Source organism: Alligator mississippiensis, chromosome 7 (genome assembly GCF_030867095.1).
Source record: "Alligator mississippiensis isolate rAllMis1 chromosome 7, rAllMis1, whole genome shotgun sequence".
Lineage (NCBI taxonomy): Eukaryota > Metazoa > Chordata > Crocodylia > Alligatoridae > Alligator > Alligator mississippiensis.
In genome coordinates this window covers 82,517,072-82,544,091 of record NC_081830.1, presented here as the reverse complement: position 1 = coordinate 82,544,091, position 27,020 = coordinate 82,517,072, and the positions used below count along the sequence as shown (strand labels likewise).

General features: G+C 46.2%; 1 protein-coding gene across 10 annotated transcripts in view; it reads left to right on the top strand.

Moving 5' to 3' along the window:
- MCF2L2 (MCF.2 cell line derived transforming sequence-like 2) overlaps positions 1-27,020 on the top strand; it is a 261,747-nt gene that overhangs the window by 178,329 nt on the left and 56,398 nt on the right. For all 10 annotated transcript variants that reach the window (XM_059731182.1, XM_059731185.1, XM_059731181.1 and 7 more), the window contains 3 exons: positions 18,408-18,474; positions 20,665-20,780; positions 22,123-22,192. In XM_059731182.1, coding sequence (XP_059587165.1) covers positions 18,408-18,474; positions 20,665-20,780; positions 22,123-22,192 — 253 coding nt within the window. The remainder of the gene's footprint in view (positions 1-18,407; positions 18,475-20,664; positions 20,781-22,122; positions 22,193-27,020) is intronic.

The window sequence follows — 27,020 nt, the reverse complement described above, 5'->3', positions numbered from 1 at the left end:
AAAATCACATCCGTAATCAAACTAGTTAAATTGTACAAAGCTCCATGTAGATCAAACCTAACAATGCCTACTGACAAAACTGCACCAATTGTAACCAAGCTGATTTTTAAACCAATTTAGGGTAAAGGGTTCTGACTTCGGTGGGCAGATAAGCTGATAGAAAGTTAGTCACCGCCGTGCTGATATTGGTGCAGCATTAATACAATCAGCAAAGCACATGCTTAGGTAGCTTGCTGTGGAATTCGTTTACCTGATGTAAGGAGTTGCTCATTAACTAGGTTCATAAGAGGCTGTGTTTGAGACAGATGTTTAGGATGCTGCATTTCCTTTCACCCATCAAAATACCTCCTATGCGTAAGCCATAGTTTTGTCCTCCAGTATACATGGGTTCATCCCTAGTACAGTTCTACAGTATAATTTATCTAACTAGCGGACACACATTAGATTTCACTGACGTTTTAACACTAGCCCTCAAACCCCTTACTAAGCTCACACCCACCCACACACACACACATCCCAGTGATCATCAGCCAGTATTATGTAACATTTATCTGCTGGCCAAAGCAGCAATATTGGGGAAGGTAGTGTAGACAGGCATTTTAACCTTCCTCTGCCCCTGTCTGGAGCAGTTCTGCGCAATACAGAGGTACAAAATGTCAGTGCTATGAGTCCTTCCTAAGCTAGCACTCATATTGTTGCTTGACTAACTGCACTCACACGTGGCAATCGTGCAATGGTTGGAGATTTCCCATAGAGATTTAACTTAGCCGAGGTTTGTATAGAGACTACCAGCCTTTCAGACTGAGAAGTCAGGCAGCTGTAGTCCTCCAGTTCCTTGGTAGACCTTCACTTGAACTCCTTCTAGGTGGGGACAAAGCTCCCTATTCTTCATTGTTGTCTTCTGCATTTAGAAAAACTTCTCTCAAACCCTTGTGATCTTAATGGCCTTGATGAACAATGCCTTTTCCTCTTTATCTAAATTCAGGTGGTGTGATATTGAGGGTGGTCCACGGTATAGGTCAGTATGTTGAAATTGCTGAAGGAGTCTTATATGGTGTAATTTATAGGCCAAGAAGAGATTAGCTAAGTAGGGTGTGGACTCCAACTACAATGCGCTCCTCCTTGGAAGGTAATTTTTTCTGCTACACTCCTTGGTATGTCAGTTATACCAGACTAGACTCCCTTAAATCCCATAGGCTGTTCAGTTAAAGTTTTTATACACTGCTTCCAAAAGATTTACTAAAGCTTAGGGTTGAAGACAGGGTGTGCAGCTCTCATCCCCTGATACGCTGACACTTCCCACCATCAGGGAACTGCTCCTCTATGCAGCAGTTTCTCTGGGTCAGATCTCAGACTGGGGAACCAACCCACATAGGAACTAAGGGGGATCACCAACCTCATCACTTTTCATGCCAAGGGTAAGGTAAACTTCATCAACCTAACATAGACACGAGGCAGCCTGCTATAACAACTATAACAATAATGTAATACATTCCTAGGCACACGCGCATGCGCACACACACACAGGCACACATTACCCAAGAAATACACCACATTGCACACACAGCTCACCTTTCATGGGAAGAAGGTGAGCGAGCAACACATGATGATGAGTTTGTCCCACTGCTTAGTACGCCAGTGGAAAGTGCCTGTTCCTGCAGTGAGGACGGTAGTAGGAGACCCCGTACAGACAGAATGAACCGGATTTTGAACCATCAAACCCATGCATTGGTGTGTGACCTACATGAGCTTAAACAGTAATCCTGAAATTAGATCAGAGTTTTTGTTATGTTTGATCAAAGCTTAATTCTTACAACAAACACTCCTGCTTACTCATGTTACCCCTTTGATACAGCCTCTCAACCACTCATGGTTGCTTTTACTCATATTTTCTTACCTGGTGGAAATGGTTGGGTTGTTTTAAACTATGACGCTTCTGCTTTTCCCAAAACTCCCTTTTTCAGATAGGCAATTGCTCACCAATCAGACATTACCTGGGGAAGTCCACACCATCGTCAGTCTCTGTCAGGTTTCCTGAAGGGGGAGGCTAACTGACATGTAGGACATCACCATGCCGCGTCTACAATGGACTGGACAATATGCTGCAGAAGAATTGAAAGAAGTTTCTCTGACAAAGCTCAAATTCTAGATGTTTTTTCCCCCCTGAAGTCAGAAATGCATTAAAGTTTCAGTATGCTCATACTAACCACTGGCACAGCTGACTGACTTCAAATTCTCAGCCACCAAACACCCATGAAAAATCCCTTTTAATATGCAACAAGGAGCTCGTTCAGGCAATGGTAAAGCATTGCTTTGGTCCATTCATTTTAACAGGCTCCCCAAATAATGTCAGAAAAGAAAGGGTTTTGTAAACGTAACGATGGTTGTGTTTTGTCTGGCATGGTTTAGACAAGGATGAGCAAGGGGTTGGACTTTCCTGCCTTTTAACTCTGTCCATCATCATCATTTCCCATCTCTTTGCCATGATCTCTTTGACAATGCTTGTAAAATGTCATACAAATACATCCAGGGCTGAACTGGTTTTTTAAATCCTGCATCTTCGTGTCCCAAACCTACAAATGTATCTGCAAATGTGGATCTTTATGCCTGCTTGGGAGCCAGAAATGTCAGGTGTCACACACCGGACACAACCCTCATGCATTTGGAAGCCATGTCATCATGTTTTCCTGCAACCCCACTAAGATCACATTCGCAAAGCTCAGTTTCCACTTGCAGTTATTCTTCCAGGCTTCAAGAGATGCTGCGGTGCCAGCATAGAGTGCAGGAGACTCGGCTCTGTTTTCAGTGCTCGTCTTGGCCCCTAGCTACTTTCAAGTTGGCACGCTGGAGGAGGAGGGAACAGTCTCTGGAGGGGCACTAGGGCAGCATTGTAGGGGGAAAGGGGCATTGGCCTGTGCTGGGGGTACAAGCGAGTGCGGGTGATGAGGGGAGCTCCAAGGGACCAACCAAAAGTGTAGGTTAGGAGGAAGAGCATTAGACTAATGGTTTCAACCTCAAGGTCATAAATGAAACCTTGAAGCTGGGCTGCAAACCAGAGTTAATTAGCACCCCTCTCTTCTCACTGTGTCTGTAGCTGGGACTGTCTGTCTTGACATTTAGACTTAATGTTGCTATTTATATTGCCTTTACCTACATAAACAGCAACTGCTGGCGCTGCTAACCAAATACAAATACGTGGGCATTGGCTGTCTTTGCTCAACTGACAAGCTTCGTTGCTGGATCAGTATCCAGCCCACTGCTAGGATGATTCACTTCACAGGAACCATGCGATGTGGACTGGGTTTTCTGAACCCTGCTTAAAGCGCACACGTAACAGCCCTTTTCCAGGATGAATATTTCCCCAGATACGTAAGAAAAGACTGTCTTACAGCAATGGTAATAAAAGACTATATAATTCGAGGTCCAGGTCATGTAATTCAGCCAGGATCACACAGGATCTGCTGACTCCTTGGTCGATGGTGTATCTAATCTTTAAAAAAAATCCCACAAAACGGATAGCCGCGAGTGAGCACCACTGAGAGAGAACTACTGTGTGGCGACCTCAATAGCTTTCCTATTGCACGGTCACAACTTATCTCCAATAGTTGTGAACTGTACCCAAACAGTGGCCTGTTCAGATACCAAGACAGAAGTCTGCTACACCCGTGTGAAGCCCAGCTGACTTCCCTTCTAACAAACTCATTGGCTCGATCCACTCATGGCCTCATTCTGACACCAGCATGTGCTAGCAAAGACTCCTGAGCCTATGTGAAATCTTTCCCTTCCTGTCTCTTCTTCCCCCACACCAGTATGTGGAATTGGAGGCTTTACTGGGATCAGGCCAACCAGTTTGTTAGAAAAGACCACATGTAATTCACCTGGGGAACTCAGCAAGAGCTGACGTAGGAAACCTGTCTCAGTGATGGATGTGAAGCCAGAACAAGAGACAGCTGATGGAAACTCCACACAGGTCCTGTAGCAATGGATAATATTAGGCTTGATTCCAAGTTCACAGAAAGAGAGACGAATGACTGAGAGAGAAGACAAAGGCTTGAGAAAGAGAAGTCCAGAAACATATATCCAAAATAAACATCAGCATTGAGAGGGACTTGAGTGGGGGAAAACTAAATGAGCATGGAAACTGTTAATGGCTTACTGAAAGTACTCCATCAAATCCTAGGCTCAGCTACTTTGGCTCTAAAAATGAATCTCCATTCTGTCTCCGGAGGTCTTCAAGAAGTGGAATTTTTAAAATCTCAGCATCTGGATCTCTTATGAAGGCCAACACAGGGCAGTCTTGAGTTTCCATCTCCTGGATGCAAATTTAGTTTAATGAGAACAAAACTCTGGCTGGGTAATCTCTTACGTACAGAACAACGACAAAAATCACCATCTTCATTGGGAATAGAATCAAGTCCACAACAGTATCTTCAATTTTAAGATAGTAATTGCTGCTAGAAATTTAAACATTTCCCTGATCTTTAAACCTCATAAACCTCTGCCTGATGTGGAAGCAACAAGATTTTAAATTGTCAGCTTCTGCATATGGAAATCTTTTATGCCACCCAGACAGGTATTTTTAGGAGAAATCTTTTGGATTCTTTCTTAGTTCTAATAGTTAATTCTCAGGTTAAAAAATGCCACCAGATAAGATTGTGCCACCAGAGAAGCGGCAATTATTTTGGGCAGAGGGCCACTTGCTGAGTTTTGGCAAGCCATCGAGGGCTGGATAGAATGGCCTGGCAGGCCACATCCAGCCCGTGGGCTGCATTTTGCCCACCCCTGGATTAGACCTAGTGACCTGCTTCCTGAAGAGGAGAAAAAGGTCATTATGGGCACTAAACATTCATTCAAATAAAACTTTTACTTAGATGTCTTGTAATTTTATACATGGAAATCTTATGAAGCTATATTTCTAGTACATATTTCTCTGTCCAAACAACAGAAAACATTGGCTGGAAAATCCTAGCTAGTCTTTCTGTAGTGTCCAATGAACTATTATATTGTCAGCTATATACAGGGCCGCAAATGAAATCTGGCTCAACCTAACTAGAAGAATGACACCCTTTTGTAGGTAAAGCTCACTAAAGAAACCACAGTTTGAAGTCATAGTGCCTTTTCTTTTTCCAAAGTGACCTGATCTCTTTACATCAAAGTTGTCCCATATACATTGTTCCCTAAACAATTGACTGGGTTAATTAACTGGCCTACATTATAAGAACCAAAAAATAATAATAGGCAGGCAAATTAACTACATCACCCGGAGAGATGAATGATGTCAGCATAGAATGGTAGTGAAAAACTTCTGCGTGACTACTGAGTCACAGCGACAGCAGCTCATATGACTGTAGCCAAATTAGATTTCAACTAGCCAGCTTGGGTGCTGCTATAAGTGTGGGTGCCACAGCACAGAGCTCATCATGACTAACCAATGGCATAATGTCTAGTTGGCAGCTGGTATCAAGTGGAGTGCCTCAGAGGTTGGTCCTGAGGTCAGTTTTGTTCAATATCTTCATCAATGACCTGGAATATGGGATGCAGTGCACCCTCAGCAAGTTTGCAGAAAACACCAAGCTGGAGGGAGTAGCGTATATACTGGAGGGTAGGACTAGGGTTCATAAACACCTTGACAGATTAGAGGATTGGACCGAAAGAAATCTCTTGGGCTAGGGACAGAAGTTAAACAGAAACCGGTTTTAGTCATCAGAAACTGGTTTAAACCTGTAACAGAACAGAAGTTCAGCGCACATAAACCAGTTTCAAAATGGCTGAAACTGTTGTAAGATAAACCTGGTTGAATGCAATATCAGGCTTAACTGATTTGGGTCAAACCAGTTTATGAAAATTCTGTCCCAAAGCCCTTCCTGGTTCAAATTAAATCACAGACCCCAGCATGCTTTCTAGCCCTGGGCAGGGCTGTGCTGTCTGCTCCAGCAGAGAAGGGTTGGAGGGGAAGAGGGAAGCAGGGATAGTCCCCCTGCCCCAGGCAAATCCCAGGGGCCTGGGGCCAGGAAGTGGTGTTAAACTTCCCTTCCCCTGAGTCCAGAGCTGCCCTGCCCTGCTAAAAACTTACTGCTGGCTGCAACTGTGGACTACAAATCCCAGAGGCACCTGGAAGCAGAAAGAGGAAGTGATGAGCAGCCCTGCAGAGTCCTGCTGTTGTAATTCTGGACTGCAAATCCCAGAGATCTCAGGGGCAGCAGGAAGAGGAAGCAAACACACACCCATGCTGGCTGTGCGCCAGAGAGACGTGTTCTAGCACCCTCTGGTGCCTGGCCTTAGCCACTGCAGGGATGTGGCTGCATTTCCTTAATCAAAAGTGAATGTCCAGTTGTTTCACAGTTTAATCTCTGCAGCTTAAACTAACCCGCAAAAACTAAATTGATTCAGCCTCAGGCTTTTTGACTGTCTGTACCTAGCCTTGAGGGTCAACAAGGACAAGTACAAAGTCCTGCACTTAGGAGGGGATAATTCCCTGCACCACTACAGGTTGCGAGCTGACTGGCTGGGCAACTGCTCTGCAGAAAAGGACCTGGGGGTGACAGTGGACAATAAGCTGAATATGAGCCAGCAGTGTGCCCTTGTTGCAAAGAAGGCTAATGGCATCCTGAGATGCATTAGTAGAAGTATTGCCAGCAGACTGAGGGAAATGATTCTTCCCCTCTGTTCAGCACTGATGAGGCCACATCTGGAGTACTGTGTCCAGTTTTGGATCCCCCACTACAGAAAGGATGTGGACAAATTGAAGAGAGTCCAGCAGAGGGCAATGAAAATGGTTAGGGAGCTGATGCACATGACTTCTGAGGAGAGGCTGAGGGAACTGGGCTTATTTAGTCTAGAGAAGAGAAGACTGAGGGGGGATTTAATAGCAGCCTTCAACTGCCTGAAGGGTGTTTCCAAGGAGGATGGGGCTGGACTGTTCTCAGTGGTGACAGATGACAGGACAAGGAGCGACAGTCTCAAGTTGCAGCAAGGGAAGTTTAAGTTAGATGTTAGGAAGAACTTTCTCACTAGGAGGGTAGCAAAGAACTGGAACAGGTTACCTAGAGAGGTGGTGGAAACTCCTTCCCTCAAGGTTTTTAAGACCCTGGTAGACAAAACCTTGGTTGGGATCATAGGCGACACATAGGAGGGGCATGGGGGAGTGGGGTACATGCTCCCCCCGAGACTGGCCAACGCTGAAGCCACTACTGGCTTCTGCAAGCGGTCACTGCCCACACCCCACCCCCTTGCTGCCAATGCAGCCAGTGGGGGGGGCAAGCGGCCAGCAGCAAGAGGGGATAGCTTGTAGCTGCCACCGGCCGCATCGGCAGCAAGGGAGGTCAGGGGTGGGTGGCAACCGCCTGCAGAAGCCAGCAGTGGCTTCAGCAGCAGCCAATCTCAGGGGGGGCATGTACCCCCCGGTGCTCCTCCTACGCATTGCCTATGATCCCAACCAATACTTTATTTACCACTCTCCACTCACTGCCACTGCTGACATCACCGGCGGTGGCTGTGGGCAGTCTCCACTCACCACCGCCAACACCGACACTGGCGGCTATGGCCAGTCCCCACTCGCTGCTCACTGCCATGGTGCCCCCCCAGTCTCAGGAGGCACCAATCGTTCATGGCTGGGAGGATGTAGTTGGGGCTGCTTTGAGCAGGGGCTTGGACTAGATGTGACCTCCTGAGGTCCTTTCAACCCTCATTTTCTATGATTCTGTGAGCTAGAAAAGCCTCCCAAAGAGTTTTCTTTTGTCTCAGACCAACACAGCTACCAAATACATCCCTGAAACATGGAAGATGCTGTATTTTAGCCAGTTTCAGAATTATAAACTTCATTGCTAAACAAGAAAGAAAAATGTCTACATCTTCCTGCCTGCCATCTGACACCATCAGGGAAGAAAAACTGCCTTATCTGCACATCAAAGAGCAAATCGCACAAAGTTACTCACATAGACCTAGAGGAACATGCATCCACCTTCAGCTTCCCCTGTGCAAAATGAAGTTTATTTTCCACCTAAAGGGACTTTTACCATCTTTAATTGTCCTTCAGCCTGAAGAAGGGTGCAAGTGCCTGAAACCTTGAAAAGAAAGATCATTTTTTTGCGATTTCGTAGTTGGTCTAAGAAAAGGTATCATCTCCGAACCAAGAGTTTTAGACTTTTGCATCCCTAAAAGTTATATTCAGAGGCTACCCATTGGCACTCTGTGATCTTACTCTTTCATCTTCATTGCTCCTGCTTTTTCATCTGCATAATGACGGTAAAATGATTTTCTAACCCATGCTGTTTGCAGTGATAGCTGAAAATTCCTTATTGAACCAATTCCCAACAGGAAACTTAGTTGAAGATAACAAGTGCTATTTACGTGCATGCCCAGTGTTGTTATTACTGGCTTTGCATATCTGTAGTCCTGACTAGGCTGTATTACGTAAAATATGTGTTTAACAGCTTGTTCTGTACATTAGTCTGTTCCGCAGTTGTTTCCTTTAAAAAGAGCTCTGTATCAGAGTGAACAGATCAAAGGTGTTGGATAAGGGCATTTTCCAGAGGTGTATGGTTTTATGTGTCTTTTCCTGGTGACGTCAGCATAGAACAAAAAGCTAAAGGGCAGCATTTTTAAAGACGTTCAGCCTTGACCTATGTTCCATCTTTCATTATCTAAGAATCGCAAGTATTCACACATAGCCCGTACAGTCAGCCTCACCAGCCAAACGCCTGCAGGCAGCCTCTGCAGGCAGCAGGACTTCTGCTTTTTGGGAGCTACAGGCTCCCCGACTTGGACGCATCCAGGAAGTGCAGATGGAGCAAGTGAAACAAGCGGCGGAGGTTAAGAGACTCGGCTAAGGCTGGAAAGATTGCTCAGGGCTGCAAGTAAATTTAGGAGGTCCCTTGTTCCAGTGGTGTCAGGTTTTTCTTAGAATCCAAGGGAATTTAGAGATCAGCCCCTTGGTGCTGATGACAGTATGCCATTGCTCCTCCTATCTGATCTGCCTTCTTTTTGCTTATCTTCTTTTTTTTTCGTTTAGGGTCTTTTAGTCTTTCACTATGGGTTCTGCTTAAGCCTTTGGGCCAATTCCCATCCTTTTAAACACACACCCAACTGGGGGGATACCTTTTTTCTAATCCTTAGAAAGACAATGGGATCGTCCCACTTTGGGTTTGCGCTCTTATCTGGGGTGGCTTTGACTACTGCAGTGTTTTTGTCATTTGGAAATGGCTTAGGTTTGACCCCTTAACTTTGTGCCTGATAACAGGGTGTGGCGCTCTCTCTGCATCTAGCCTGTCCAGATTGCCAAGCCACGTTTGTTTGAGAGCAGGCAAAAAGAAAAACTAAAGCAGCTACTTGCTGGCAGACTGACAAGGGCCTCGTCAATAAGCGCAGCACATTCATCCTGAATGTGGCATTTCTGTGGCAGGTCTTGAATTACAACTCTCACTACCTCATCGCGTCTGGAAAGAGACAGAGGGTAGTCCATCCTGACCGGGCGGGTGCAAGTCAGATGACATCACCGCCCATTTTCCATGCAGCCAAAACACCTCTAGTGTCACTAAGTCTCCTGTAACTGGGACTGGGTTTCTCCACTAACATATATTTGTCGGTGTCCTATGTGCACACGCAATCTCAGTGCAAGATGTCTTCTTTAAACTGTCTACCTCTTCCCTCCCACAAACCAATATTTTCTGAACTGCTTAGGTTGTTACCTTGTTCAGAGTTTCATAAAAGTATTGATATTTCAGGATTAAATAGCACAAGGTATCCTTTTATGTTTAACATAGTGCTGCTATGGATATATCCTAGGATACAGTCCCAGAGAAAAAAAAACATCCTGTGCCAAACCTGTTTACTTGGGCCTGCCAAAGGGCAAAGAGGAAATCTATCCAGTAATGTAATTTTGCTTTCCTGAGACTGGAAGAAAAAGATCTGCTTTAATCAATTTAATGTCCTTGGTAGAAATGTGCGTGACCTATTCAGAATAACTGTGTGTTGCAGAGGTGGGGGGTTTTTAAGGAACACAGCAAGACAAATGCAATTCAAATACAGAGAAGCCATCATTTTAGAAGGTTGTTTTCACTGCAAGTTTGAACAGTGCCTTGCACAAGGTAGCCCAAACCCCTGCTGACAGTGATGTAATACAAATGAAAATAAAACTAATTTTTTTTCAAACGAATAGTGACATCATAAGATTTTGCAAAATCAATTGGAGGTTTGAGGATGAGTGGAAAGTGGTTGATTGATTACCATTTGCCCTGCTCCTAGAGTACCCTGACAACCCAAGGCAGCACTGGGAGCAGAATCCGCGTGCACCTTCAGGTGGGCAGAGTGGGTCAGAGCAATTGTATTTTAGGGTTGCAGAAGCCTTAGGAAGGGGACAGGAGGCATATCTGGCCTACGCAGAGCCTCCTTCCATCAAACCTTGCTACTTGAGCTTGGCAGCAGGGGTGGGAGAATGGGCTGGAGAACAATTGCTCTTGACATGCAGAGCCATGGTCTTGTGCTGACCATCCAACTAGAGGCCAGAAGCTCCTACATTTTACTCATGTTCTGCCCGAGGCTGCTTCTTTGCTTCCGTTCCATGATCTGCAGAGCCGAAGTAATAAAAGTGACTTTAATATCCACAGATGTTGTACTGAGATAAGGCTTGCAGAATACTTTGAATAGTAACAAAAGCAGTTACTATTGATAATACATTTCCATATGTTGCACTCATAACATTATTTCTAAATAATGAAAACAGATCTTATTAAAGGACTACCCATCAGAGTGTGCATGAGTCCATTAACTGTAATGAAGGTATCTTAGGAATCCCAGCAGATCTTGCACTAATAAGAGACTTTCTTCAAATCAGGCATGATATTTTTAGATGTTCTGCATGGACATCTCTGTCCAAACAAGGTTAGAAGCAAATTAATGTCAGAACCCGGGTTCCAGCTGAGCTCATCCAAGAGTCAAGCTTTTAAATCCACCAGCTGCTTAATTGTTTATAGCAAAGTAGACAGTGATATATCCAAAAGGCTTCTATTCGCTTCTTGGAAGGTTTTGTGCCTTTGAAAGGCACCATGCTCTTGTTTGTCTACGGCAGGGTTACTAGGAAACCTGCAGACCAATAATTTGCTTTTCAGATTCAGCTGTAAGCTTAAGTGTCTGCCTTGAGTTCAGGCTCAGGCCTTGTCTGTATGAGGGCAAACAATGTATGGAAAATCTATGACCTGCTGACAGGTAAATCAGCTTCACTATGTAAATACATTTAGCTCATCAGTAGTGACCGTGCCAAGTCTTGTCCTATTTGTACAGTGATATTTTTAATTAGCACAACATTACTTGTGCATTATTCAAGTAGCTCAGTGGGTTTGCGGGGGTAAGGCAGCAATAGTATCTGTAGCCAACTGCATACCAGGGTATGAAGTGGCTAGTGTCACAGCCAACTGAATACCAGGGTGTGAAGTAGCTAGTATACCCAGCAACCTTTTGTTTTCCTGTTTGATGACCAGGTAACCTCTCCCTGCTGGGTTGCCTAGGGATACCCTTTGGCAGGAATCTGGAGCAAGGCTTAGACTCATGCCTGTGGATCCACAGCAAAGCACTTGAACTGCTGGACCCTTCCCCTCCATACGGTGCAGTCACTTTTCGTTTATTCTTAGACACTGACCTGCCCAAAGGGTTTTTGCTACTGTCAGAGAAGGACCCTCTCGGCTAGGGACAGAAGCTGCACATAAACCAGTTTAAGTGATCAGAAACTGGTTTAAACCTGTAACAGAACATAAGTCCAGTGCACATAAACCAGTTTTAAAATGGCCATAACTGGTTTAAGATAAACCTGGTTGTATGTAGTATCAGACTTAACTGATTTGGGTCAAACTGGTTTATGGAACTTCTGTCCCAGACCCCTTCCTGGTTCAAGTTAAACCAGAGTCCTCCAGCATCCCAGCATGCTGTGCTTTCCTGGGCTGGGCTGTGCTCTTTGCTCCTTCCTTCTCCTCCCCCACCCTCACCGCAGCTGGGGTCTCCCTGTCTGTGGGTTAGTGACGGAGGCAGAGGGAGCGGCCGGGGCTGGCAGACCCCGGCTGTGGTCCCTGGGGCAGAGGCACGGAGGGAGGAATTAACTTCCTCCCTGCCCCCTTTGCCTTAATGGGGCCATGCTGGGACAGTGTCTGGCCATGCCCCCACCCCTGCCTCAGTGAGGGAAGGGGAAAGAACAGCAGCCTCTGTCAGGGGGCCCAGGAGGAGGTTTATTTCCACACACCCCCTTCCCTGTCCCACCAGCAGGGACCACATCCAGCTCGGTGTGGTCCTGTTAAAGCTAAAAGGGTGGGGAGGGGGGCTTTGTGCAGTGTTGGAGGCCAGGGGTGCCATGGGGCTTTGTGTGTCCACAGTGAGCCCCCATAGCAGGTGGCTGCTGGGCTGCAGGCCCACTGGCACCTCTGAGCTCCCCTGGGTAGCCAGCTCCCCAGCCAGCCACTGCCTGTGCATGCTGGCCTGGCTGCTCTCACTGACAGCGCTCAGCTTCCCCAACACTGAGATGCAGCCACTGAGGAGGGACCCACTCCAGTGGGCCGGTCCAGCCATGCAGGGCCATCCACAGCAGCTGCAGCTCAGTAACAGCCACTCCCTGCGCCCAGGCTGGGCTAGGTCAGGCACCACCACACGAAGCCCCCCTCCCCACCACATGGCAGCAGGGGGGAGGAGGAGGGGAAAGAGTCCCCCTCCAGCACTGCACAGAGCCCTCCTCCCCACCCTGCGGCAGGAGGGTAGGAGGAGGGGAAGAGTCCCCCTCCAGGGCTGGCAGCACCGTGCAGAGCCCCCCTCCCCACCCCATGGCAGGGAAGAGGGAAGAGGTGGAGGGGAAGAGTCCTGCTTCAGGGCCGGGCAGCAGGGCTGTGTGCCTGGATTGCTCCTGGCTGTCAGGGAACTGCTGCACCGGGCAAAGCTCTCCCCCTCCTCTTTTTCCCCCCGCCATGGGGGTCTGGCCACTCTCCCTCTTCTCCCACCCTCTGAACCCTTCAGCCCAAGGCGGGGGTTTAAACGCCTCCTCAGTCATACTCAGCACTATGGAAGGGAAGGGAGGGCTGTTCTAGCTTCTGGCCTGAGCCACTGCAGGCATGTGGCTGCATTTCTGGAATTAAAAATGAGTGTCTATCCACCTGCAAATTGGTTCCATCCCTGTAGGTTAAACTAGGGGTGTCCAACCTTTTTGAATGTGGGGAGGATCATGAACTTTTTATCACCCAGTGGGCCGGCGAGCCATATTCAAAGACCTCACAGGAAGTGGTATCACATCACCCTCCCACACACACACCGAAATGAAAGTACAGTGCTTACTTTCGATTTCTGTCGCAGCACCTGGGGCCTCAGAAAACAGCTTGGAAGACTGCATGGCTGCCCACAGGCTGTATGTTGGACAAGCTTGGGTTAAACTAACCTGCAAAGATTGAGTCAATACAGGCTGGGGCTTTTTGTATGCCTGTCCCCTCATGTTTTAGTCCTGAGAGCTGTGTGGTTCAGGACCTTACCCAGGAGGCAGGATACGTAGGTGTTAAGCTCTCCCCTCCCTGAAATGGAGCTGTTCCTACCTCTGGTTAGCTTCCCAGCCCTGTACTCTAACCACCGTGCTGAAGGGCAGGCATTATCTCGAGCCCTCTAATTCTTGTTTCACTTTGCACTTGCCTTTACTAATTGTTTGAAGGAACTAGAGGCACACTGTCTGCATTGTGTATTTTTAGCATTGCAAATGATAGCAAAATGAGCAAGCTAGCAAACCAGCAGTGTGAATGACAGGTGCTCCTTCCACCTGGACAGTGTCGTAAGTCCAGCCATTGTAAAAGAAAAGAGTTGTATAACTGGGAACTTCCCTATTTGTCGCAATCGGGAGGCAGAACAAATCACTATTCTTAAAGCCCTCTTCCGGCCAAAACCCACATCTGAGCGGCATGGACAGCACCTCTTGAAGGGCATTGTAGTTGTCTGAGCACATCTTTTGGGAAAATTTGATACCAGAAGCTACAGCCTCTGACAGACCGCATGGTTCAAGTCAAGCAGGGAATGCACTTATGGAAATAAGGATTTGGGGGGCAGGGGGGCTAGAAAGGCGTACTGCAGCCCTCAACAGCGATCACACCCAACAACTATAGTATCACTGTTTTAAGTTGGGATGTTTTAATGGAGTTGTGGGATCTACAATCTCAGCACATGGAGTGACCTGCAGCTACTACATAGGCAACAGAGAAGATGAACAGAAGTGAGCTATTGCTCTTCACCCGCTGCACAATTTTGGGCCAGAAAACCCACAACATACGTCGCATGACTGGGTCATAGTTCATAGTTCCCATTTTCTGCTCTTGTGTCATAGTTCCCATTGTCTGCTCTACTGACCTCCATTCCTGTGTGTATTTTTTTTTTTAACTCAATACCAACTATAGTAAGCAAACAGCACCCAACATCAGCACTTCAATGTAAACACTTCGGTGTTACAGGTATCACCGTGTAGCATTTTTCTCAAAACATGGGACACGAAATAAATCAGACTAAGCCACAAACCTGCTGATACTATTTTTTTTCAGAATCAAAAACAAGGTTAGAAAGGCACACTAACAATTTCCAGTATCTGATCAGGTGTGAGTAATGACTTGTCTTATTTAAATACCAATTTTCCCCCGGAAGTTCAGCGCAGCTGGAAGTGATTTGCTGGGCTACACCTTGTGTTTATCTCCTTTGAGATAGTAACAAAGCTGTTGCATTGATTAGGTTGCTCAGTTATTTGGGGAGGCGGGGAAGGGAGGGGGAAATCCAGATTTGTTTTTTGAACAACCTGAGTAATGAGACTGACGATGTGGTTTTTTTGTTCTTTTTGCACAGATATTTTGCAAACAAGTAGTTACCTTCCCTGCACGGGTGAAATTCTGCAGAAATGGTTCAGTATTGCAAATAGTGGTTCAGTTCTCCCAATGCTTGCAGTGTTGAGAGACCTAATGCAGGTGTATTGGCATGATCCATGACTATGATCTAACGATACTCAGAGTTGGGATAAGCAACACGGGGCATTGAATTCCAGTGTCAAATATGTTGCTGGGGACAAAAATGTGGTGTTTTAACTGACAGCTAAGATGCATTGGGTATTTTACTGTAAAACATGGTGGAGAAAAAGCACTTTACTGTAAGGCAAACTAAGAAAAGTCAACCCTAGGCAGGGGTTATAGTACTGACTCGTACCCTGCTTGTCCGCAATGCTGCTGCTACCACAGCTGTGTTGGTAAATCCTCTAGTGGAGATGAGTACATGGTGGTAGACATTAGAAAGGATTTTCCTGCCTACAGAGCTTCCCACCTCTCTCCAGCGATAGATGGGGCTTTTGTTGGCAGAGGTGCATTAGCTCAGGGCATGATTTTTTCATACCCCCAGCCTGGCACAGCTAAGTGGGCAGAACTGCATTGTAGGCTAAGCCTTAGTTACCTTCCCAGGCATTTCAGATGTCTTGTCTTCACTCAGGAGTGACAGCAAGACAGTGTTCATACATTAGTTATCTTGCAGAAAACCCACCTGTGTCAGTGCGGACAAACCCTAGCACTGCCAGCATTGCTAATCTTTCTGTGGTGTGTACTCAGCTTTAGTATAACGTAAAGCTATGACTGTCTCTGACTGTGGGCTGAGGAACAGTCTGGTCAGTGGCTTGTATCAGGCCCCAGTGCTATAAATGTTTATAGCATTTTCAACACCAGTCTGATAGAGTTTCATAGTTGTCTGTGAGAAGTAAGGACAAGGTAGCACCTTCGTGACCAACTGGTACTACCCTGTACCTGCCTTCAGATTAACATGACTAATCACCTCTCTATACATGGTTGTCTCTGAGAAATGTTAAGGTCCATTGGCCCAAAAGGTTCCAGACCCAATGGTCTAGACCAGGGTTAGGCAACCCCTGGCATGGGTGCCAGGCTGCGGCACACAAGGGCATTTTGGTTGGCATGCACGCCTTGGGTGGACAGTGAGAAAGGTCCCACTGCACTGCCACACCAAGGACTGCATCTCTTGCGATTCCCCTGCCATCCACCCCTGGCATGCCAACATCTTTAAAAATCAAGGTTGTGGGTGTTTTTGGTACTCTGCCCAAAAATGTTGCCAACCCCTGGTCTAGGCTGCACTTGATGCCAATACAACTCCAGTTGGTTTGATAATCCATTCTGGAAACCTATAGAGAGTAATGGAAAAGCATGAAGTACTGAGCAAGTTTGAAGCAAACCAGCTAAGTGTTTGCAGGTTAAGCTTGCAATCAGGGCTTCTGCACTGGGCAAACAGTAACTTTCTGTTATTCCTATGATGAATACTTTGTATGAATTATAGTGAAAAGAATGATCAGAACTAAGGTCCTGGCTCCATACTTAACTTTACAGATATGAGTAATGCAAAGGGCTTTTGATGGGGATGACTCATAGCTGTAACCATAGACATGTGTGAGCGTTTTGCACGATCAGGGCTTAGCTAATTTCCCTTTTGCCTCTGCATAGCAATTTATGCTCTGTGTGGCAATCTTTGCCTTTGTGGAGCTGACTGGTGAATTGGCATCCTAGTTAATTTTTCCTTCTTGAAAGGTATCCTTATATAGAAAAACCAACAACATTTTTTTTGTTTTGTAAAAGATTATTTTGTGCTTCAGACGATCAGGACGTGCTATTTAAAGGGGGAATCTATTGGAAACTGTTTGGTTTTTTTTTGAATGGGCAGTTTATAAAACATTGGTGGATTCAATTAAGAGCGCTCTTTTAATGCGCTTCCTATCAAGGGAAATGTGCTGTAGCTTGTAAAGGGCTACAGCACTGGTCATATGGCTGCTCAGGGTGGGTAACAATGAGGAAGGTACCTCGAAGGAGAGTTAAACTTTGTAGTGGTAAAATTGCTTCCATTCGGAGACTTGAGGTACTTACTGAACAGCTGTCTGCTTGTTTTCCACCTCCCCTCTTGGAAATCCTCATGGGTGCAGGTTTCTGGTGCTTCTTCCCATCTAATGATTCCTGCAGGGGCTGATGAGAGTCTAGCTCTGCTCCACTGGCCAGCCACCAGCAAGCTGGGTTGGCAACTTCTAAATGTCTGAGCTAGTCTTAGTTAAGCAAGCAGGCTGCATGCAGAGAAGGGTTAAATGGCACTGAGCTGTTTATGCCAGGGGTTATCTGCTGGGAGAGGACTGACGTGGGTAGAAAGACCTGAATGAACAGGCCCCAGGGAAACTGTAGGACAGTGTAGGAGGACTCTCCAAAAATGAGCTCAGCAAAGTGTGCTCCTAGCTTCCTCCACCCTGCAAATCAGGTGCTTTCTCCACCCTGCAAATCAGGGTCTCATTTCATTTTGTAATGCACATTTCTTCCAGCCAAGCACATGTGCCTGGTTCTACATTCCCACAAACAGGTGTTAGGGGTTTTCAATGCAGAGGGGTTTGCATGAGGATACGTTCTGCAATATGTGCTAAGCCTGCAAGAGACCCAGGGGTGGCTGCATCTCTTCCATGCCCAGCTAAAGCAGGGGAGGCTGGGGATTATTGGCCTCATGTCCCTCATTGATTTGGGTTTTGCTCATCTGATTATTTAGTGGTAAAATAATACGGTCCTGAGCACAGGGCCTTAAAACCACTAATGCTTGAACTGTTTCTTTTTCCTAACAATGCTCATAAACTTCTGTTGAACTTCTGGAAGCTCTACCAAGGAAGCATCTGTTCAAAGGGCTCATGCATTGTGAATGTGTTATCACTCTGGGATGTGGATCTGTGAAACAAACAATAGGTGACTGTGTCTTACATCACATCCAAGTAGAGACACTCGCACATGTGTAAAATAAATGGTATGTTCAAGATATCTGTTTCCAGACTACCTAAGAAGAATGAATTAATATTGGACATCAAGAGTCCAAAATCTGCCATATCAGTACTTCACTAACTTCCCCGTACTTCATTAGAGGAATGTTATATCTGACTTTATTGCTGCAAATTAAAGAAAAGATGTATAATGAGATGGTCTGCTTAGTTTATAACACAGAAGTGAAACAGAAATGTATCGTACCATTGGAAACCAGAGTCCTCTCTAGGTATGGAACCTTAATAGATTTAGAAGAGACAGAAACAATCTGGAAGTGTTTTAAGCAGCATGGGAAATAAAAGTTGAGTTGCAAAGATGTGTACTCATAGAGGCGAGCAAATTAGAAGCTGAGGGCTGGGTAATGGGGTAACTCTATGAGTAGACATATATCGCAACTCAAGTTCATCTGCCAAAGCAAGTGTTGAGGAATGAAGGTAGGATCCTCATGGGGGTTACAGGTTATTTGGGGAGTCTCAATCTTGAGGCAGTAATAAAGGAATAAGGGGTGTTTTTTTTACGATTTTGTTGCATTATTAGTAAATAACAAAATCCTCTGTCTCTGTGTGTCTGTCTCTCTCTTTTTGTTTTTAGCCACATAATAAATGAGCTGATAGAAACCGAACGGGTTTACGTAGAAGAACTACAAAGTATAATAGAGGTAAGGTGGAAGTTTCTGCTACCAGACTTCCAGTGTTTGTCTTTTGGGGAGCTAACAATTGAGCAGGAAGCCCACTATCCCTGGAATGAAAGTTGTGGTGTATACTGCATCTGTGAGAGGTGCTGGGTTCAATCAGCTCCCCTCCTTGCTTAGAGCACATGGTGTTTCTATGATCAGGCATTTCACCTAGCGGCGGACAATTAGGGATATCCTGCATATTTTAACTCAGGAGTTAGATTAGGGAGTGACCATTGTACTCCATTTCTGTTCTGCCTACAGAACAGGGGAGCTGGCCAGGTTTCTCATAACACGATCAGCAGTATTGTCCTGATTCCTGTGACCTGGCGTTCAACTTCATTGTGCAAAACTTAAGAAAATGGCTTTTCTGCAAACAATCTGAGCATGGCTGTGGAAAAGTAATCCTCCACCCTCCCAGCCCAGTGTCTAAGTGCACAGCAGAGCAACTATACAGTCAGTCCACTACTGCCAATACGGTCCATGGGCATTTAATAACAGCTGGTATCTTTGTATGTTCTCTGCATGTGTGCTTGGGCCCATGGGTCCATATAGGGTCAGATCTACTGGCTTCTCAGAGAAGCTCTTCTCCATTGACCTTTTAATGCCTAGCACCCCAATCTTGTCTTTGGTCCACAGTGGCCTGCCTTTGGCAGCCCTCAGGGACGGTGTGGCAAGGGACACCTTTACATTCTTGTCTATTAAGATGGGTGTTGATTAGAATAGGTGGTGGTGTGCAGTTCAGAGGATTGTATCTGAGATCAATTAATTTTTCCCTGTGTCCTGGGAGGGTCACTCTGAAGAAAATCCTGCACACCTGGCTTGCTTGGGCTAAATCTGGAAATGCAGCACTGAGGCCATCCTAGGGGGCACCCCATCCATCAGCCACCTGTTCTCTGCCTCTAACATGCTTGAGCGCTGTGGCAGAGGTGTCCTCCTGAGTGTCTGTGCCACCACATGTCTAGGTTTGATGCCAGCAGGGAAAGATGGCCAGTGAGCGGTCCCCACCAGCAGTGCCCGGGATGTTGTGTGGAAAGGCTTCCTTGGATGCGGTGCATGATTTGACTTGACCAGGAGGGACCGACAAGTCTATCGATTCATTCATGAGTGTATGAACAAACTAACCTCTCCTTCTGTATGGTGACCACGGGACTCCAGGAGTTTTGCAATACTTGATTCTTTCCATTCGCCCAGAGCAGCCAGATGTGGACTCTTAGACCATTGTAGCGTTCTGTCTGCACACTCAGCACCATCCCATTAAGGGACTGAACCATAGTTTCACCATCCTAAGAGCTAGAAACTCCATGAAAACTGAGAATCAACAGAGACCGATGGGATCACTAGAGAAGTGACACTGTGGGAAGGCACTGCGATCCAGCTCTTTTTGGCCTTTTATTTACTTAAAACAACAATTCTCACCGGGGGTGCTACAGGATCCTTTCAGGGGTGCTGGGCCACCATACTACTTCTAGAAACAGAAGTGCATGGAGCAGCTTCACCTGCCCCATGTGCCTGTCTGTCTGGGAGACACTGTGGGGTTGAACCAAGAAGGGTTAGCAAGCACCTACTCTGGATACTTTAAAAAACACTTGGATGCCTATCTTGCTGGGATCATTTGACCTCCGCTGACTTCCTGCCCTGGGTCAGGGGAGCTGGATCCAATGATCTTGCGAGGTCCCTTCCAGCCCTAATGTCTATGAAATCTATGAAACCTAAGGGTTGCAACAAGAAGAGGTGCTCCTGCCTGCTTTAGGTTTATCAGATAACCCTAATGGAGGCAGGGATGTTTGCTCATACCATAGGCCTTCCCAGTCTGGCTATGCACAGGGTACTTGGGGCACTTTTACCTGGTGGCTGTGGTCGATGTCTGTAGCAGCACCCGATTGAGAACTGCTGAGGTAAGATGAAGCAGCACAACCCTGGCTGGCAACTGGGGTGCCACCAAATTAAAAAAAAAAAAAAGGTAGGGAGCATGTCCTGAATCTAAAAGTGCTGAGAATTACTGACTTAAAAATAAAGAACAGACCAAATTTGCAATTTGCAGGCAGGTTTGTGTGATAATGAGCAATAGCTGGCTGTAGTCTCATCATACTGAAGATCTTATCGTAGTGGATGCAGCACGGTGTTTACCTTCCCTGGTAAAAATAGCCTTTTTTCTTTTTTCAATCTCCACAGGGCTATGCTTCAGAGATGGACAATCCTGACTTGATGCATCTGATCCCATCTGCTCTTCAGAACAAAAAAGAAGTTCTTTTTGGGAACCTTCCTGAAATCTATGACTTTCACAACAGGCATGTGTTTACTACCTCATAGTCCATGCTCTAATAACATATTACAGTAGTTCTTATACTCTTTATACTGAATGCTTTATCACTACTTCAAGTGAGCAGGCAAGAAGAGTAGCTCTCCCCTTGCCTGGTCTTGCATCTCTAATAGAATCTGTCAGTGGATCCTAATTCATCTCCCTGCCCCTGTAGGTTCGTACCCTGTTGTAGTAGCAATTGTCTTGTCCCTTATGACTGGGCTTTTATTGCTTCCCTGAGAGCACTGGGAGATATAATGGGACCAAATCTTGCAGTCCTTTCTCAGACAAGAATCCCATTTTTTACTGCTGGCAGGAAGTTTTTTCCCCCTGATATTCAGCTTAGTTTTTCCTCTTATGTCATCCTATTCCCAATCACTACAATTCTTTAAATAAGTGAATCAGGCAGAAGATGTACAAGAGGGTTGAACAAAACAAAGTCTTTCCTCTTTTCCGAAGTAGAGCTACTGCTCAAGTAAAAATCCTTGTTGTCCAGCTTTATCCATCTTGTTAAAATAGTGGTTCTTCCCCTTCTGAGGTTGCACTAGGTGAGGGGTGCTCATCCTTCCCGTAAGCATGGGTAGAGGGGGTAGGTGCTACCTTACCCTACTTTAGGGTGGCCATCATAGAGGACAGTCTGGTTTTCTGCTACTCTGTCCTCTATTGATACAAAACCCAATGCCTTGATATGAAACCGGACTCCTTTATGTCCTCTCAAGAGAAAAAAAGAGGACATATAGGCGTCCGGTTTCATATCAACGGAGAATAGAGGACAACCGGACTGCCCTGTATGATGGCCACCATACCCTACTTTCTCCTTTCAGCCTGGTGTCTTTTCCAATTAAAGGCCTGATTCAAAGACCTTTGAAGTCAATGGAAGGACTCTTTAATAGACTGTGGGTCAGGGCCCAAACTCACACATAGAGAGCAACTGGGTTAGATGATTAATTGACCTGTTGACTTCAGTAGTGTGCGCTCTTTATCCCTTTGCCCACTTGCTAATCTGCCCTTCTACCTTAGCAGGCCCAAGTTAGAAGCAGAAGGCTGGGCTGCCAAGCGGAGACTGAAACCCAGGAACTATGGGTCCCAGATTGGTCCTGTTATGGATAGATTAAAGCACAGTGCCATACCTGGCTGATTTGGGCACTGGACTTGAAGCGCCAGCCCAGCTCTCCAATAATGCCTTTCTCTAGGATTCAGGATCAGGGCCAGGATCTTTCTCATTAATCCCACTTGAAAGCAAACCGAGCACCTAATTCTGGATTTAGATGGGGACTGACACATAATGCAAATGTCTCAGTCTTTTATGAATCACTTTCCTTTCTTCTCAGAATTTTCCTCAAGGAGCTGGAAAATTGTGTTGAAAACCCTGAGCTGCTTGGCCGATGCTTTTTAAAAAGAGTAAGTACGTGCTGCGCCTGTGCAAAATAAAGATCCTTCTCCTACAGCACTTGCATAATTATTCTTGCCCGTCCTCATAGGAGGCATCCCATTCACGTCCATGGGACGGCGTGTGTGAATGAGGAATACTCATGTGGGAACAGGCTGCCAATTGAGCCCCGGTTTGAGAAAAGCGGATGCTATTAATAATGGTGTGGTCTAGATACTAGTCTTTTGACTGGCTTCAGCGAAAGGAAGGGATCCTTTTATCTTAGCAGTGGCTTATTTTTGTCTTAGCCCTTGTGTTTTAAAACCTGGTAAAAAAATAGGGTAAATTTTTGCTCTGACATTCACATCAACTAGCTCTGCTCACCTCATGCATAATCCGACCACAGGTGAGAAGGACCATATCACTGCAGATCCTCTGGCCTTGCCTATACTCCGCTCCGGGGGAAGGGGGCAATCTGTGCAACTAATCAGCCCTACACCCTCCCTGGTGCCACTCAGTTGCCTTTCCTCTGCCTGATCTTGCTGCACTTCTTCCTGCTCTGTGCTCTCTGCCTGGTCTCCCGCTTTGCTTTTCTGATGCCGGCCCTGCGCTCTTCGCCTGATCTGCTGCTCTGCCGTCTGCTTCCTGCCTGATCTGCTGCTGTACAGCCTGCCCCCTCCCTGATTCATTGCTTGCCACACATGCAGGACACCCATGCCGCATGTGGCACTTGTGCCGCAGGTTGGCCACCCCTGCCCCACCCTCCCTATCTCCAGGGAACTGAGCTCTGCACCAGGCTGGGGACCCTGTCACGAGTCCAGATCCCCCTGACACACAGTGGAGTACCCCATCTCCTCAGCCTGCTCTTTTAAAAGCTAGATGAGGGCAGTACCCAGCTTTTATTTGCTCAGAGCATGCAGTAATCTGTGGGAGATCTTCCCACTGGTGAGTCAGAGAGGGTTTCCTGCATTTCTTGGTAATGGGCTGTCTAGCCCTGTGCAATCAGCCCCATTACTGAAAGGTCCAAAACTAAAGGGCCGAGCTATTTCATTGTATTTCAGTGCAGAATGTATCCCTTGTAGCCACATCTGCCTCGGAGGTATATACCAAGGTGCAGAATGCATTAAGAAAATGACTTCTCTCTGCAAAACACTTGTAATATCCAGTCTCCCCAGACTTTGCAGTACCCCCAAGCCTTGCATCCTTATTATCGTTCCAAGTGGTATGTCAAAAGCTTGTGCTAAAAGGGATGGTCTGCTGGATTACCGCTGATTATGTTCCTGTTCTACCCAGCTCACAAAGTGCAGGGGCTTGCATTCAGAAACAGATAAAAGTGACTTGCATCTCCTAAGCCCAGAGGCTGATGTGATCTGATCTGTGGTTCTCACTTGCCAGTCTTTTGGTTCTATTTTCTGCTTTCTTGGTTACTGGAGGTCTGTCTGGCCTGTTGGCATGTGATAAAACATTTATATTCCTGAAGCAAACAGACCATTAGGTTTGCTTTAACAGACCATTAACTGCCTTTTACTGCATAGTTAAAACTAACATGCATGGCCTTTCACAGTAATCAGGAACAATGCGTGTGATGGCAAAAGCCTGGCTTCTCTGAAGAAGAATGAAAAATAGTTAAGTAGATTAAAACATGCTAGATGTAAAGCTTCCTAGTTTATTAATAATAGTGGGGGAACGGACAAAGAAAAAGGCATTGGAAACAATTGAACATTTTTCTTGTCCGAAGTAGTTCTCCTTCTTAATGGGCCAAATGGCTCAATCCTTAACTAGAGCCTGCAGTCCTGGTTTGTGCAAGTATTTCCATTAAAGTCAAAGGAACTACTCGCACAAGTTAAGTTTTTGCGTAACTGGATCCAAATGATTTCTATACCATTTACAGCATACGGCTCCTTTGGTAGAGACCTTAAAAGCCAGGAGGGTATCTTCTTTATATAGTGATTAAAGATCCTCTGGTGTCTTTCATAAGAGACAAGGTTTGCCCCATTGTCTGTCTCCAGCTCTCTGACATCGGTCTGTCCATTGCATTGCACCCTAGAAGCAGCTGCATTTTCCTGGTGCACGAAGGAATTCCTTTATGATGGACTATATCACTACTAAAATGGTTGAGACATACCTATTTTGATGATCAAAAGCCCTGAGCACCCATCCTTTCCACCAATTTAAAGTGGACCTATGTGTACTCAGACCCTGCATTTACACTGTGTAGAGCAAGCCCTTCTCTATTTAAAATAGACCTTGATTCTCCCCCTTCTTACACCAGTCCAGATCCATGGTTTCTCTGGGCGGGGACGTGAATAGAAATCAGGCCTTTTGTCTCCTCTGCCTGGCAGCTTCTGTGAATCAGTCAAATAAAACAGCTAAACCACCCTTTGAATGAGAGGCTAAATCAGACGTTTGCTTCACTCCATAATTCAAGCCAGGAGCTAAGAAAGCAAAGCCTTGCTCCCTTGAGAACTGCTCACCAGCACAGTACTGCCTTTGATTTGAGGACTTTCCCCAATATGCTGTTTTTAGACGGAGCCGCGTGAGCCCCGACGAGGTGCCGTTTCTGTTGCACAGCGCCTGGGAGACCCGAACAAAAGCCCGGTTGTGTGTTTGTGTTCCCTGTGAGCTGGCAGCCTTTCACTTCTTCCCGCTGAGCAAGGGCTTCTGACTCAGCCTCAGTGTTACGACTGTGTTTGCTTTGGCACAGGGGAAAAGTTGAAAGGCCTGCTGTTGAAAAGGCCAACTCTGGGTGGAAGTGAACATTGTCTCAGTTCTTAACCGTTTCTCAGACAATTCATAGGACCAGTTCCCGATCCCCAGCAGTCAGTGGGAAAACTTGCATTGACCGCATAAGGGAGGGGCAGGATGAAAGACCAGATTATGTGCAGCTCTTTCATGTAGCAAGCAAACCTTTCAAGCACGTCTGCAGTTCATTAGCTGCATTAAAATAATAGGATCCCTCCGCTTTGTCCATGAATGGATGCGAGTCTCGCTCTTTTGTTACTGAAGTGGCACAATGGGGCTAGCAGGACATTGTGTGGACAAATAAAGCGCGGCAGGATTGGACTATAAAGTGTTTACCGATGGTTGTTTTGCAGCCAGAACGTGCTGATTCACTGCTGCCTTTCTCCCGCATTGGTCTGGCATGATCTCACTGAGATGAATGCTTCTTCAGGCAAGGCGATGCTGGGATCGATCAAGACCAGTGAGAATAGTTGTAAACTGCAGTCCTTGTTAGAACGGCCTCTTTGGCCCTGTCTGACCACACCTGGACTTTCAGCCCTGTTTGGTAACTAGTGAAAAACACCATCACCTTCTAATCCAGGTTACAAGCAAGATGGCTTGGTTTGTGTCCGCAGACCGGCTTTTGTGTCATTGCAAGGGTGTGGGCGCGTCCACAGCATCTGTACAGTCCACTCGGAGAGAGTCTGGACAGGTGTCACATAACAGATTGGATCAAAGTGAAGTTCTCCGGCAGAACAGGTAAAGCCTAATCAGCACGTGGTAGACCGTCCGGTGCAAAATGCTCTGACACCAGTTTAGCAAAGCACAGGTTTCAGAGTGAAATTGGACTACTTGTGTGCTTAAAGTGAAGCAGGAGCTGAAGTGCTTGTGTGGATTAGCGCCACAGCACCAAGCGCTTGGCAGGTTGATCCCACAAAGCAGCACCCGCTGCAAGTGGGACAACACACTCTGGGATGATGCACTACGGCTGTTTCTTCCCAAAGCCTGTTGAGGATGCTCCGCAATCAGTGTGCAGAGCTGCTTACCACCATGCAAACCTATGCCCCAGGCAAGGGTAAAAGACTGGATTGCCACTGTGCTAGGTTAGGATGCATATTTAAAGCCAGCTGTGTTATTGACTGGTTCATGTGCAAGGATCAAGAGAGCCTGACCCCGGGAAGATTGAGCAGAGGTGGAAGGTAGTCAGCATTTTGCAGGACCCTGCTCAGATCCTGGTGTGATTGAGCACTTTTAGTGTTAATATTGCCAGCCCTGGAAAGAAAGGAAAATTTAAGAGGAATTGGTGACTACAGCACTTGGCCAGCTGAGAGACGGAGCACTTAAGAAATTAAGCTCTTTGCGAAAGCTTTGTGGCAATTCTTGAACCTTCCAGCTATATGCTAAAGGCCAAATTTCTACCCTCAAAAATATAAACTCATCAGCTTCCAATCTATTTAATGGAGTTGGGCATATGTGCTCTGGAAACAGCACAACTATTTGTGAAGCTTTTTGAGGTCCCTGAGTGGAACACACCATAGAATTGCAAAGCACTCTGGATACAGGGGCCGGGAGCATGGTAGAAATGCACTTGCAGGTAGTGGGAAGCCTTGGATCTGCACTCTCCAGAGCTGTGTTGGTGCTGAAGGTCTTGATCTGAATCTGGAGCAAGGCCCATCTCTAATTCTTTCCCCAAGAAATCCCTATTCCTCTGTTTTCAGGATGCAGGACCCTTCTCTGAGCTTGCCGCGCCTTGGCACATTCAGAGCTCTAGCTTTGCCCAGGAAGGTGCTACATGAGGGGAAGTGACCTGTCAGTTAATTGTTGTTGTCCCCTCATTTTTCTCCAGTTTAAACACAACCTTTTGGGGTACACTGATACAGATTTTCTTGTGCAATACCGATAGCCAACGATTAGCCAACTGCATCAGCTGATGCCGATCCAATAACTGTTATTTAGTAATAGTGCAAGGCATTTTAAACTGCTAACAGAAATACATCTTTTTTTTGTTTGTTTTGCATTTATCGCGCACACACACGCACACACACACACACACACACACACACACACACACACACACACACACACACACACACACACACGCCTCCTGCCCGTTCTGGCCCTCAATTAGGAAAACCGTGA